Source organism: Cebidichthys violaceus, unplaced genomic scaffold (genome assembly GCF_023349555.1).
Source record: "Cebidichthys violaceus isolate CVI_PGR_0920_01 unplaced genomic scaffold, fCebVio1.0.p SCAF_23, whole genome shotgun sequence".
Taxonomy (NCBI): Eukaryota; Metazoa; Chordata; class Actinopteri; order Perciformes; family Stichaeidae; genus Cebidichthys; species Cebidichthys violaceus.
In genome coordinates, this window is record NW_027176406.1 from 1,744,046 (window position 1) to 1,758,074 (window position 14,029).

The window sequence follows — 14,029 nt, forward strand, 5'->3', positions numbered from 1 at the left end:
CTAAATAACTGGAATATAAACTCACACCCAAACAAGATATCCAACAATAAATCTTAGTATTGTTTATTGGTCAAAACAGTCACATATTCAACACAGAGCTGAGAGTAGAAAGAGCAGGGGGAACAGAGGTTAACGCTCAACCCCAGAAGGCTGAAGGGGCTCAGTGGTACTTCCTCCAGCGGTCGTGTTCTGGAAGAGAAGATGAGAGAACGACGTTTAAATGAAATGCAAGTTTTTTTTTTTACTATTAGAAAAACAACTTTGATGTAAAAAAAAAAAAAAGGTAGAACATTCTAAACAGTGAGTGTATGCATTTCTTACTGATGTGGTCGTATTCCCACAGGTAGCTCATGGCCACATAGCCAACCAGCAGCATAGCTACACCGCCGATGCCTCCCTTCTTCACGTTAATGTACTTGTTGTAGTATCTCTCGTGGCCTGGAAGACAAAAGCAAACCAGCATTAACCACAGCTGAAGACATCTCGATTCTCAAGCCCTTCGTCAACTACAGGGGCCGTTCATCGTCTAGGAACCCTCGGAAATGTCACTAAAAATACCCTTTAAAAAGGTCTAGTTAGGCGTTTCCTCGGAAGAGATTTTCACAAAGCTGCTGAGGGGGACTGAACTCCTGAGCCGAGAGGAGCGGACTTGACCCCATTGCTATGAATGAAATCATGTTTCATAAATGAAAGACTGATTTCATTCAAGATGTTCCTTTATACAATACTGTCTTCCTTCTGCTGAATTTTTTTTTTATTATAAAATGGTTGCTGGTATTCTGAAAAACGAACAAAGCCTGCATTTCACACTCATTTTTCGTGATTTTAACTTTTTTCGATAGTTCCTCCCTTGATAAAGTTTTAAGTCAGAACAGGTGGTCTCACCTCTGCGGACGGCTGAGATGAGGCCGTTGGGAGTGAAGTCTCGACCTCCAAGCCAGGATCCCAGCTCACCCAGCTTCACGTCCATCAGCCGCTTCTCGATCACGGGAACTGGTCACAAATGGAGACAACAGAGACAGTTTGACCACACATTGTCCAAACATGCTGTGGCTCTGGTAATTTAACACCGACTTGCTCGCTTAGATCTTTAATACTTTCCATCTCTGGAGCTAACTGTTGACACATTTGACATTTCATGTCTGCCTTGTTACTTTCAACAGGGTACTCTTGGCCCACCGTTCAAAACCCCACAGTAAATCAAAGCACTGCCTTTAGTGTGTCATTTCTGTTCGGTTAATTTGTTTTGCTTTTAAAATTAACCATATAAATGATCAGATTGGTTAATGATCAGATTAACGGTAACATGCACCGGTTTGCAGGCTATCGTGCAAGCTAGCCAACATAAACTTAAGACATAATTTAAACATGCAAAGACAACATAACTATGATAGAATCGGCCAAACTGCAAGTCATATCTAAAGCTTCATATCAGCAGATATGACAGTTAATTGTATAAAAGCGACTGACTGATTCATTCTAACTGCTAAACCGGCAATGACACGCAAAGTCCTTGGCGTGACTTAAAGGACTCACTGCGGCCTTCAGTCCGACAAAACCCTTAAAGACGACTCATAAACGGTCTGTGTGACAGCTGAACACAACGCGTCTGTGAAACGTAAAATATACCAACAACGAAACACACAAAATTGAAAATTAGAGTTTTTTCTGGCAGAGGACACGCTAGTTTACCTGGTCTGTCCGCCATCTTGACTGGTGCGAAGTAGCTTGCAGCGGGGAATGATGGGTATAAAATGAACAAGTGCATTATGGGAGAATATTTAGTTTTTAATTCTCTCCACTAGAGGGCAGCAGACCAAACATAACCAGGAATCTCAAACTGAAAGCATACATCCATGAACAACAGGCACAATCACAAATGACAACAAACTACCGGTAAGTGTATTTAAAGATCCAGTCAGACATGTTTTAGGACATTTATCATTTATTGCAAGACACCTGCTCATATTGTTGTTTAGGTTTATGTTCATACACTGTATATATATACTTTTGGATATATATTTATATTGTACATAGTCTTTAAATGTTTATGCTTACATCTGTTCTACTTTTACCTTTTTTTGTGTTGTCCTTGTTTTTTTAGTTTTTATATTTTTTTCCTGTTTAGTTGTAAATTCTGTGTACGTGGAGAGCAACGAAAAACGAGTCAAATTCCTTGTATGCGTACGCATACATGGCCAATAAAACTGATTCTGATTCTGATTCTGACATTCAGAGAAGGGTGAACCAGAAGATGCCACAAGGTTGGAGCTCTGGAGCCTGATGGTGTTCCTGTGGGTGCTGAGACCCTATGAGGCCCACAGGGGAAGAAGACTGTAAAGAGTGCGACCTGTTACAGACCAGATCCAGCGACAGGTAATGACGAGCTTTTTATTTCTCTGTAGGGTCCTTTTCAGAAGGTTGTCAGACGCATAAAGGAATAATCTGAGCCTGTCAGGGGCGCTTTTAGTGAATCCAGGTTTGAATATACTGGAGTTACCCTTAAAATGCATTTATGCATTAATATACAGGTGCTGGTCATATAATTAAAATATCATCAAAAAGTTGATTTATTTCACTAATTTCATTCAAAAAGTGAAACTTGTCTATTATATTCATTCATTACACACAGACTGATATATTTCAAATGTTATATCTTTTAATTTTGATGATTATAACTGACAACTAAGGAAAATCCCAAATTCAGTATCTCAGAAAATTAGAATATTGTGAAAAGGTTCAATATTGAAGACACCTGGTGCCACACTCTAATCAGCTAATTAACTCAAAACACCTGCAAAGGCCTTTAAATGGTCTCTCAGTCTAGTTCTGTAGGCTACACAATCATGGGGAAGACTGCTGACTTGACAGTTGTCCAAAAGACGACCATTGACACCGGGCACAAGGAGGGCAAGACACAAAAGGTCATTGCAAAAGAGGCTGGCTGTTCGCAGAGCTCTGTGTCCAAGCACATTAATAGAGAGGCGAAGGGAAGGAAAAGATGTGGTAGAAAAAAAGTGTACAAGCAATAGGGATAACCGCACCCTGGAGAGGATTGTGAAACAAAACCGATTAAAAAATGTGGGGGAGATTCAGAAAGAGTGGACTGCAGCTGGAGTCAGTGCTTCAAGAACCACTACGCACAGACTTATGCAAGACATGGGTTTCAGCTGTCGCATTCCTTGTGTCAAGCCACTCTTGAACAACAGACAGCGTCAGAAGTGTCTCGCCTGGGCTAAAGACAAAAAGGACTGGACTGCTGCTGAGTGGTCCAAAGTTATGTTCTCTGATGAAAGTAAATTTTGCATTTCCTTTGGAAATCAGGGTCCCAGAGTCTGGAGGAAGAGAGGAGAGACACACAATCCACGTTGCTTGAGGTCCAGTGTAAAGTTTCCATAGTCAGTGATGGTTTGGGGCGCCATGTCATCTGCTGGTGTTGGTCCACTGTGTTTTCTGAGGTCCAAGGTCAACGCAGCCGTATACCAGGAAGTTTTAGAGCGCTTCATGCTTCCTGCTGCTGACCAACTTTATGGAGATGCAGATTTCATTTTCCAACAGGACTTGGCACCTGCACACAGTGCCAAAGCAACCAGTACCTGGTTTAAGGACCATGGTATCCCTGTTCTTAATTGGCCAGCAAACTCGCCTGAAGAGGATGATGCGAAATGCCAGACCCAACAATGCAGAAGAGCTGAAGGCCACTATCAGAGCAACCTGGGCTCTCATAACACCTGAGCAGTGCCACAGACTGATCGACTCCATGCCGCATTGCTGCAGTAATTCAGGCAAAAGGAGCCCCAACTAAGTATTGAGTGCTGTACATGCTCATACTTTTCATGTTCATACTTTTCAGTTGGCCAAGACTTCTAAAAATCCTTTCTTTGTATTGGTCTTAAGTAATATTCTAATTTTCTGAGATACTGAATTTGGGATTTTCCTTAGTTGTCAGTTATAATCATCAAAATTAAAAGAAATAACATTTGAAATATATCAGTCTGTGTAATGAATGAATATAATGGACAAGTTTCACTTTTTCAATGAAATTAGTGAAATAAATCAACTTTTTGATGATATTCTAATTATGTGACCAGCACCTGTATGTTCAAAGTCACAATATAATTTGAAAATGCTTTGACCCAGCTACTTATGGGTATCTAAATATACACATCTATTCTGATTCCTCAGTTTTTTGTACAATCCCATGTTAAACCTCTCTCTCCTTTCAAAAGCGTGTCAGAGCTCATGCATTTTGAAATATTGACCTGAAGGGTTTTCCACACTGTCTCTCGACACTCTGTCAAAGGAATACTTTTTTTTTTTTTCAAGAGGAGCCGATCAATGAGCAGCACAACAGCCAGTAGCGCTGGTACACATAATGTACCTGAAGATATAGCGAACATCTTATTGAGGCTAGTGTTTGTGTTTGTGTGTGTGAGTGGCAGAGGTGGTGCTGTGGTAGTTCAGGTCCCTTCTCAACACGCCCACCAATCAATACAGCCCTCCTCTAATCTCTCTCTCTCTAATTTTCCTGCTTCACTCTAATGACCTGCATTAGATGGAGGACTCATATACTGTAGATGTTCAACATCCACCCTGTTTTTCCCCCGTTTTCACTGCATCTCTCTTCCACACACACACACACACACACACACACACACACACACACACACACATACATATATACACACATGAACAGTATTTATGTGTGTATATATACACATATATATTTGTGTTGAACATGGATGGATCTTTTCCAGGTTTTGGTCTTAGACATTGATGAGTCGGCTCTCTTCGCTGAACACTCCAGTGTTGCCAATTTTGCTTTCTATTGGAGAAATGTTCTTTTGTCCATGAAATAATGAAGTGCTGCAGACTCTGTGCTAATTCTCTTTAGGTTCATCAATGTGAGGGACTCCTTTTATACACAAGTAGTCTTGAGATCCATTGTTAATATGAAAATATTAGTGCAGCTTTGAAGTTGTGGCAGAGACACTGTCCTGATTCTCTGTACAAATTTGAATGTAGCTGATGAAAACAAAAAAAATGGACCATTAAAAGCCGTGCATAGCTATTTTTGGAGCCCAATCAAATTTATAGGTGCCCACTTGAGCAGAAAACTCATCATGAAAGTCACACACTTGTTTGAACCAACATCTTACGTCTGTCTGATTTACACACAGCGCCAGAACCTCTAATCCAATCTCACTCGATGCTGCTGAGAAGCCGGCACTCGCCCCCAGAGGTGGCAGACTCCCAAATGCACTCATCGAACACCTACACACACACACATGCACTCAGATGCAAACATACAGAGACGTAAACACACAATGACACACTGTGCACACGTGCAGAGATAGACGCGAGCACACACATTTTCATTTGGACTGTAAAGGTTACCGACAACTCTGTAACATAAACTCATTTAGAGACCAGAAATGACCCTGTGGTTCAGGCTCACCTGCGTGTTCATTGGTTTAGTTTGTTTGTTATAGCACTGCCTAGGGCCTCACTGCACTTCAGAGGAGTGTGTACCAGCACACACACACACACACACACACACACACACACACACACACACACACACACACACACACACACACACACACACACACACACACACACACGCACACTCAAAAAAGCACTTGGGAACGGATGATTTTATTCCACCTCAAGAGGCAGGTGCCCTCGAGGTCTGCCACAGAGACGGCTCTTTGAAGCTGATGGAGAGAGATGGGGGGAGATAGAACAAGAGATGGAGGGAGGGAGGGAGGGCAAAGAATAGACAGACAGAGAGAGGAGACAGGGATGAAAGAGGACGAGGGCAGAAAAAAGATGAAGACTGTAAGTACACAAAGGGTGAACTGGCAGCAGGAAGAGAATGATGGAGGGAGATAAAGGAAAAAGGAGAGAGGAGAGGAGGGGACTGAGCCCATGTCTCTCTCTCTCTGCACACGGCTCTCTAATACACATGACCTTTAAACAGCCACTCTCCCACTCACTCCCTGTTCATCCATCCTTCATGCTCCACATCCTCTTTCATTTCATTTTTTAGACTTCCCATTGTGTTCTCTTTAAAATCAACACTTCTCTGCTCTCTCCGGTGATTTCTCTTCTACCCATCTGTAACTGTCTCACCCTTACTGTCTCCTCTCGTCCCTCTCTATCACATCGATTCCTCTCCTCCAAATATTCCTGCTCTTCTGCCCTCTGTGTCTCTCTTCTTTTTCTCTTAGCTCGCTCCTCATCATGAAAGCCATCTCTTCCTCCTCTTACTGACCTGTAAATGTTTCTTTTTCCTCCTCTCTCTCCCGGTTGAGAGCTCACAGGTGGAAAGATGGGCAAAAATGAGCCAAACAGATAGACAGGCAGGAGGAGTGGGTTGTGGGTAATGGATTCACCAACCCTCCTATTACTACAATAATCTCATTAGAGATATGGAGATCATCAGGGGAGCTGCTAAAAGGAGCTTGCTGGCCTGATGAGGGTCCCAGAGGAACCTGTGTGTGTGTGTGTGTGTGTGTGTGTGTGTGTGTGTGTGTGTATGTGTGTGTGTGTGTGTCTGTGTGTGTGAGAGAGAGTGTGAGTGTGTGAGAGAGAGAGAGAGAGAGAGAGAGAGACATAGATTAATGAAGAGAGGGGGAAAGAGGATACTACATGTGTAGAAAGCCTCCACAGGGACCGTTTCATTCCTCACGGCAATATTGGCTTTAGCCACTAAATCAAACTTTCACATTCACTCACACACTTAAATGTAATGGGCGCTAATGGCACGTTGACTAATCGAAGCTACACCTCTGCTGAATACAAAACAGACCTGCAGTACTTCAAACTTTGCTTGAATCTGGTAATGATGGAAGAAGTGGCGGAATTATTTGTAAAGCGTTTGTAGAATGATAAAGGTGGTACTTATCCTCACTTATCCTCGACAAAGTGTACATTGTTTGATAGCACAAAGCTTCATAATTCTATCGGTGTAGAACATTTCACCTTTTTTGTCAAACTGCTGAGAATGAGCTAATGTGCTCAACATTGACCTTCTTTCTACTTTTAAAGAAATACTTTGACATGTATTTCTTATTTGCTATCTTTCCGAGACTTAAATGAGAGCACTGCTATCACTCTCATGTGTGCATTAAAGGTGGAGCTAGAGCCAGGAGGTGCTTAGCTTAGCTTAGCTTAGCATAAAGACCTGAAGAAAAGGGAAACAGCTAGCATATAGCTCTGTCCAATAAGATGTGAATGCAACACTACAATATCATAACCTTTTTAAGTTGATATGACAAACTTGTTAGCAAACAGTTACCTATTTACACATCCAGAAACAAGACATAGAGCAACATTAGCATTCATTTGGAGCCTTTTTTCTGACCACCTTGCAAAAGTGAGTCCAATATTTACTCTCCTTTTAACTCTGCGTTTGGTCTCCACCACCTCCTGGAGGAATTAGCTGACTGTTTAGCAGCTAAATGCTCCACTTTGTTCACCAACTTGTCGCAAATCTTCGCATAATGAACAGACTTCATTAGTCAGTTAGTCATACAGCTGCTGTACGTATACATAATCTGCCTTGCTCAAGGACATCTCAGTGGAGATGGTTATTTTTTCCATTCCATTAATTAGCCACTTTTCTGTCTAGTTTTAAACATGCTCACATGCATAAATAAACCTGTTATCACAGTGTCCTTTTCTCCTGGGGTCAAAGAGAAAAAGAGATATATACTATTGTAAATATCAGCTACACAATCCCCTCACATGCATCAACCCCATTGATTACACCAGTTTGTTTGATCACTTGTGATGCTGGGCTTGTCTCTGGAACGTGCGTTATACTCTCTTCAGTGGAAAGCCTCAGTCGATCTGACCCTCTTATCCTTACCCGGAGCAGAAACTGCCTGGAGCATCTTTGGCACTCTGTTTCTCCTCCACTTTGCCCTATTAATTCTGAACGTAACATAAATTTTCATTGTTACTGCAAGGACACAGTTATATGTCTCTATAAAACAGAACTGTACAAGCCAGTAGATAAAGAGCTGGACGTAGCAGATTTTTATTTAAAGAAGGAGCAGCAAGCTTTTGTGTGAATCTTTTTTTTTTTTCTTTCAAATGGAAAACATTTCCAAGATCCTATTTCTTAATCTTGAAAAAGCTTGCAACACCTTGATTTAATTAGAATTCTACTTTTTTATCAGTTGTAATGTCTTTGCTGATTAACTCTCCTCTAACACCATCATAAGGTCAACATTAAAATGTGTCCAGAGCTTTGGTTTAACTAATCATTCCCTATTAATTCCCATCAGCCTCATCTGTACTTTGTGATTTCTGCTAATTAGCAAATGTTAGCAAGCTAACATGCTAAACCAAGATATTAAACATGGTTAACATTATACCTGCTAAACATCAGCATGTTAGCATAGCCTTGTGAACATGTTGTCATGCTAGAATTTAGTTCAAAGCACAGTTGTGTACAGCCTCACAAAATTCGGTATTGTTTTCTGTTGTCAAGCGGTGTTTCTGGATTCCTAACTGACCACTGCGGGACAGAATGAACTGGGTGACGGTGTTGTCTGCGTGGCAGTGGAAGGTGAAGTAGACATGGCCTTAAGCCTCTGCAGCAGATTAGACCCAGATTGGTCCTATTGCTTGACTGCAAAATACTGCAGCTGAGGACAGAGAAAAATACAATTATAGCACACACACATTAAAACACACAGAGAGAATACAAATATGCACACACACAAGCAGAGCTGTGTAATTGAAATGGTAAAGGGGCTGGTTGTTACATAGCAACCTATAATAAACACCGGGCGTAAGATGGAGACGATGAGAGAGAGAGAGAGAGAGAGAGAGAGAGAGAGAGAGAGAGAGAGAGAGAGAGAGAGAGAGAGAGAGAGAGAGAGAGAGAGAGAGAGAGAGAGAGACTCTCTTTGTGTCTCTGAGCTTTGGTTACATGGCGTTGAGTTTCAGAGCAGAGATTTGTTTAACAGAGCTCTAAAAGCTTGAACTGACTGAGAGAGAAAGTACACACATGCAGACAAACAAAAACACACGGAGAGACAAACCTCTCCAGAGAGCATGGATCAGATTTGAAAGGGAAACGGCAAAACAGAACTATGAATAGAATGATCTCAGTCATGAAAGAAGATTTCTCTCTTCGTCTGCCGCTTTCTATACTGCTATCTGTCCATCTGTCTGTCTGTCTTGCCTGTCTCTCTGTCTGTCTATATCTCTACGTTTTGCGAAATACATTTATTCACTTTCTTGTGCAGATCCTAGAATAATAGATTAGAAGATTGATAGCAATCTCATATTTTTATGGTACATATCCTAATTATTCTAAGCTAAGCTAACCAGGTGCTGGCTGTACCTTTACATTTAACATACAGACATTAGACATTAATCCATCTGACTTTTCCCAAAATGTCAAAGTATTGTTATAAGAAACGTTTAAGGTCCAGGTTAGTTTAGGATTTGGGTTTAGAATGAGTTTTAGCTTGATGGGATCAATAGGGCTGAGGGATAAAGTACAGAATGATGTCAATAGATGGCCCTTATAAGAGTACATGACCTGTGTCGTTTCAATGTGCCTGTGTGTGTTTCTGTGTTACATAGACAGACAAAAAGACGTTGTGCTCTGCTTGTGTCTTCATGTAATTCCGGCACAGAACAGATCACAGCCAAACATAACAGTAGTGTGGATTTACAGCAAGTGCTTTCCGAGTGCTCAAGGCGCTTTCCAGTTTTCCTGGAAACTTAGAGCGCAAGCGTGTATGTGTGTGTGTGCAAGAGTGTGTGTGTGTGTGTGTATACTCTGTTTGAGTGTGTTTGCATTTGTATGCACATCTTGGGAGAGAAAAAGATACAGAGATACTTTGAGAGCAGTGAGAGATTGTGTGCCTGTGTGAGTGTGTATGTCTCTGCAGCTTACAGAAATAGACAGAACACAACTGTATATGTGTGTAAGCACATCTTTAAAGCTCACTAATTACCGTTACATTATTTCAGATGTGCTTCTAGGTGGATTGTGTTCCCTTTGGACAGAGCCAATGTGTCCCATTGTTATCAGTCTTTGTGCTAAGCTAAGCTAACTGGCTGTTGCATTAAATTTAACTGAGGAACATGACAGTGGTATTGAGCTTCTCTTCTCACTCTCGGCTTTTCCACACATTTTTAAATATTCCATATATACTAGGGAATAATATGGCAAAATTCGTAATCTGGTCACATATTCTGATGGGTCACAGGATTTGTTGTGACACCGGCAAGCAGTGACTCAATTCTGAGCTCTCTCTCCAGTCCACAGTGCTTCACTGCATGTCAAATGATTTCATATCTATTTTTCTTTCTGCTCAGTCTCTCTTTGTCACACCTGAGTAGAGTCTCAATAGTGTCGATAGACTCTCTCTCTCTCTCTCTCTCTCTCTCTCTCTCTCTCTCTCTCTCTCTCTCTCTCTTTCGCTGACTCTATCTCCTCTCAATGTACCATTCCCACCTCCTCTATACGCCTCTCTGCTTTTCATTTCCCTCCAAATCCACTCGGCTGCATCGCACACACAAAGTACCCTCTGCTCTTTCGTTAGAGAGAACCCTGCAGTCTGTTGTGTGAATTCTCTCTTTCTTTTCCCTCCCCTGGCATCTCTTTCTCCCTCCCTCTCTTCCCTCAGTCTCTCCATCTCTAAGGAACTAATTTCTCTCTGCTTCTCTTTCCTCAGACACTGCAGCTTTTCTTCTCTTTCTCTGTCTACTTTCTGTCTCTCTGTCTTCATCCATATTATCCCTATATCTTGATATCTTCCCTTCTCTCTCTCTCCAACCATCCCTCTTTCTCTGCTTTTACACTTGTCTCTTTCCTTTTTCATCCCTCTTCTTCTTCACCTTCTGCACATCATTACCTCCTCCTCTTCTGCCTCCCGGTGCCTATTTCTCTCACTCCCTCCTGTCTTCCTCTATCCGTGAGATAGGATTAAGGCCCCGCTGTCTCTCTGTCTTTGATTTTTTTGTCGTTTTTCTTTTTTTTTTGGTGGCTTTGCTCTCATTTTCTTGTCGTCATTTCTCTAATTTGCCTATTTCCCCGCCTTTCTTCATCTCCTTCTCCAGAGGTGAGGGGAGGTGGCGGCAGGCGGTAGTACTATCAGTATGCAGAGTCATGGCGCTGTGGTTCTGCCGTCATTGATTGAACCGGCAGCTAAATATAGACACTGTTGAGGCTCAGCATCTTTTCAGGCTGGAAGGAGGGATGTATGAGCGGATGGAGGGATAGACACACACACACAGAGAAACACACACACACACACACACACACACACACACACACACACACACACACACACACACACACTGTGAGATAGTGTTAGAGAGTATATATACATGTAGTAAATCAGTATAAAATCAATGCATACACACAGGAGCAGTCCAACACACATCCATGTGAACATTCACATTGATAAAAAGGTTGAAAGACGCACACAGACTTATAGACACCTCAGTCAGTACAGTGCCGCAGGCTGTGGGTTGTACAGAAACATAATTCCATGTAATGGACGGAGGCGTAACATGGTCTGACCTTTTCACACATTCATAACAAACATCTGCACAGAAAAATGTTTATGGGACACACACACACATACACACACACACACACACACACACACACACACACACACACACACACACCTACACACAGACACACGCAAAAAGTTGAGTAACTCATTCTTCCTGGACAGATTGCTGTGGGCTAAAACAACACGACTAACAATTAGTATTAGCATAATTCCAGAGCTGCAAGGCTTCTCACCAGCTGAGGGAGAAATAAAAGCAACAGACAGACCTGGAGAGAGCGAGAAAGGCATGCAGCCAAATGGAGAGCTAGAAGGGCAGGACAGACAGACAGACAGACAGACAGACAGACAGACAGACAGACAGACAGACAGACAGACAGACAGACAGAAAGACAGGAATTTAGCAACTCAATTATAACACAGACAGACAGGGACAGTGAGAGGCATACAGCTAAAGAGATAAGCAGGCAGACAACAAGAAAACAACGCCCTCTTGATCCAGAGGATTTTACACAGATTAAATTAATCTCAAGAACGTGTTTCTGGACCGGCATCAAAACGCCTGCTATGCCACACGATATGTTTGTACGTCTCATAAATGACAGTTAGCTTGATAAATCACAGATTAGTGTTGTTTCATTGGCGCTGTTTCAAATGCAGTTGGCATTTTTTAAGTGTTTCTTTGGCTTTCATTGCTACAGTTTTGTATCTTTTACTGTAAATCATGATTTTATTTCCTTGGATAGCAATGTGGAACTGAAATGAACTGGAAAGTAAAGTATTATTTCTGTCTTAATATTTACTTATGATGAATATTCAGGCCTGATTTTGACCAACTGAATGAGTATTGGTATTGCAATTCCAAGCTCAGTTTTTCAAATCGTTCACACAGTTAGCACAGCAGCACTCTATTCAAAGGCTCCCTGTGGAGTTTTCTATGCTGCAATGCAAACAAAAGAAGAAGACTGCAAGATTAAACAATGAAATGGAAACAATGCTGGATTTAAAATATTTCTAAATAGCAGGCTTTGCAAATGCTTTCGATAAAGGAAAAGCATTTGACCCATTTGTTAGAGCTCAAGGAGACACAAAAATGTGTTTTTGTGAGTGACACTGAATGTAAACATTCTTCACACGGCAGATTTAAATCATCCATATTTGTTTATTTATTTTTTACAGAAAATGCAGTCAGTGAGTAAACATTTAAATATTTTAAAATGTATTTCTCTCTCTAACTTAACCACCAGCCAGCACAACTTGCAAAACTACTCCTTTAAATAAAAAATTTAAACTATTGCACATTTAAAACCTAATATAGACAAGATTATAAACAAAATGTACTGCCATGCTAACATAGAGGTTCGTTGAGTTAAATTCTGCTGTCATCATGCTAACATGCTCACAATGACAATGCTAACATGCTGAGCAGGTATGTGTTGTACTGTGTGTCACCATTTCAGTTTAGCATGTTAGCATTTAGGCAGCTGGATTCTCTAAATATCACGAGATGCACGCTAGAATCGCAGGATAGCATATCACACAAAAATCCATCCGGTCAGGTTTCAAGTAATGCGTTTGAGTCTGGTAAGCCAGAGCACCCTGTGAGGAGCTGCTAGCAGCTTTGGGCGTGGCTCAGGTGTGAGAGAGAGGACAGGTAGGCGACTGCTCATTCTAAACAACAATGGAGGCTCCTGAAGAGGTTAGCGTAGATGCTGCAATGGCATCAGTTATATCAGAACTGGATAACTGGAGAGCATTTCTTCATTGAAAGGAGAGCAAAGAATGACACTGAAGGCTTTTCTTGATGGAGAAAATGTTTTTGCTCTTCTCCTCACTGGCTTCTGTAAGAGTTTAATTGACAGATGCTTCATCCAATCACCTTCCAAGTATTTTTTACATTGTTTTTCTTTTTCCAAAATGTTTCCAATGATGGCTTCTCAGATGTGTAACAAACCATCTGGCAGGTCAGGTTACCCGATGATGGCACTAGATGAAAAGTCATGGGATCACAAAAGTTGTATTCATTCTGAGGGGGACATGAATCCATCCAATAGTTGTTGTAATATTTCAGTCTGGACCAAGGAGCCGTGCCACTGGCATCCTTAAAAACAGGCAGACAGCAATTTACTAAGCCACAACAGGTTAATGTGTACGGCTTCTACAGTAAAGCATAAGTTAATAATGTAAACCTCACAAACTAGCCTGCTGTAGATCTTTTTGTTCTTAATCTGTGGTCAATCCTTGAGAAAAAGCTGCAGTATGGTATCGTCAGAGTTTAAAGTGTGAGAACAATGAAGCATGCAGTCAGGATGATGCTGAGAAACAGCAATCATATCGAGATCAAAGGAGCAGGGAGGTCCAGTCCAGTCAGCAGAGCGTCTACTGTCTTTTCAAAGCTGTGATGGCTTTAAAAATGTAAGGCTGGGCTACTTGTTAGGAGTACAGCTTTGTCTTTTGCTTTACTCTATTATACT

At 41.4% G+C, this 14,029-nt stretch overlaps 1 protein-coding gene across 1 annotated transcript; it reads right to left on the minus strand.

Moving 5' to 3' along the window:
* Positions 1 to 39: 39 nt before the first annotated feature.
* On the minus strand, positions 40 to 1,768 carry atp5mf (ATP synthase membrane subunit f). Its single transcript, XM_068718822.1, has 4 exons — positions 1,693 to 1,768; positions 886 to 993; positions 322 to 438; positions 40 to 189 (listed from the first exon to the last, which is right to left on the minus strand). Exons 1-4 carry the CDS (start codon positions 1,766 to 1,768, stop codon positions 161 to 163), a joined length of 330 nt encoding a protein of 109 aa, XP_068574923.1. The 3' UTR covers positions 40 to 160.
* Positions 1,769 to 14,029: the final 12,261 nt, after the last annotated feature.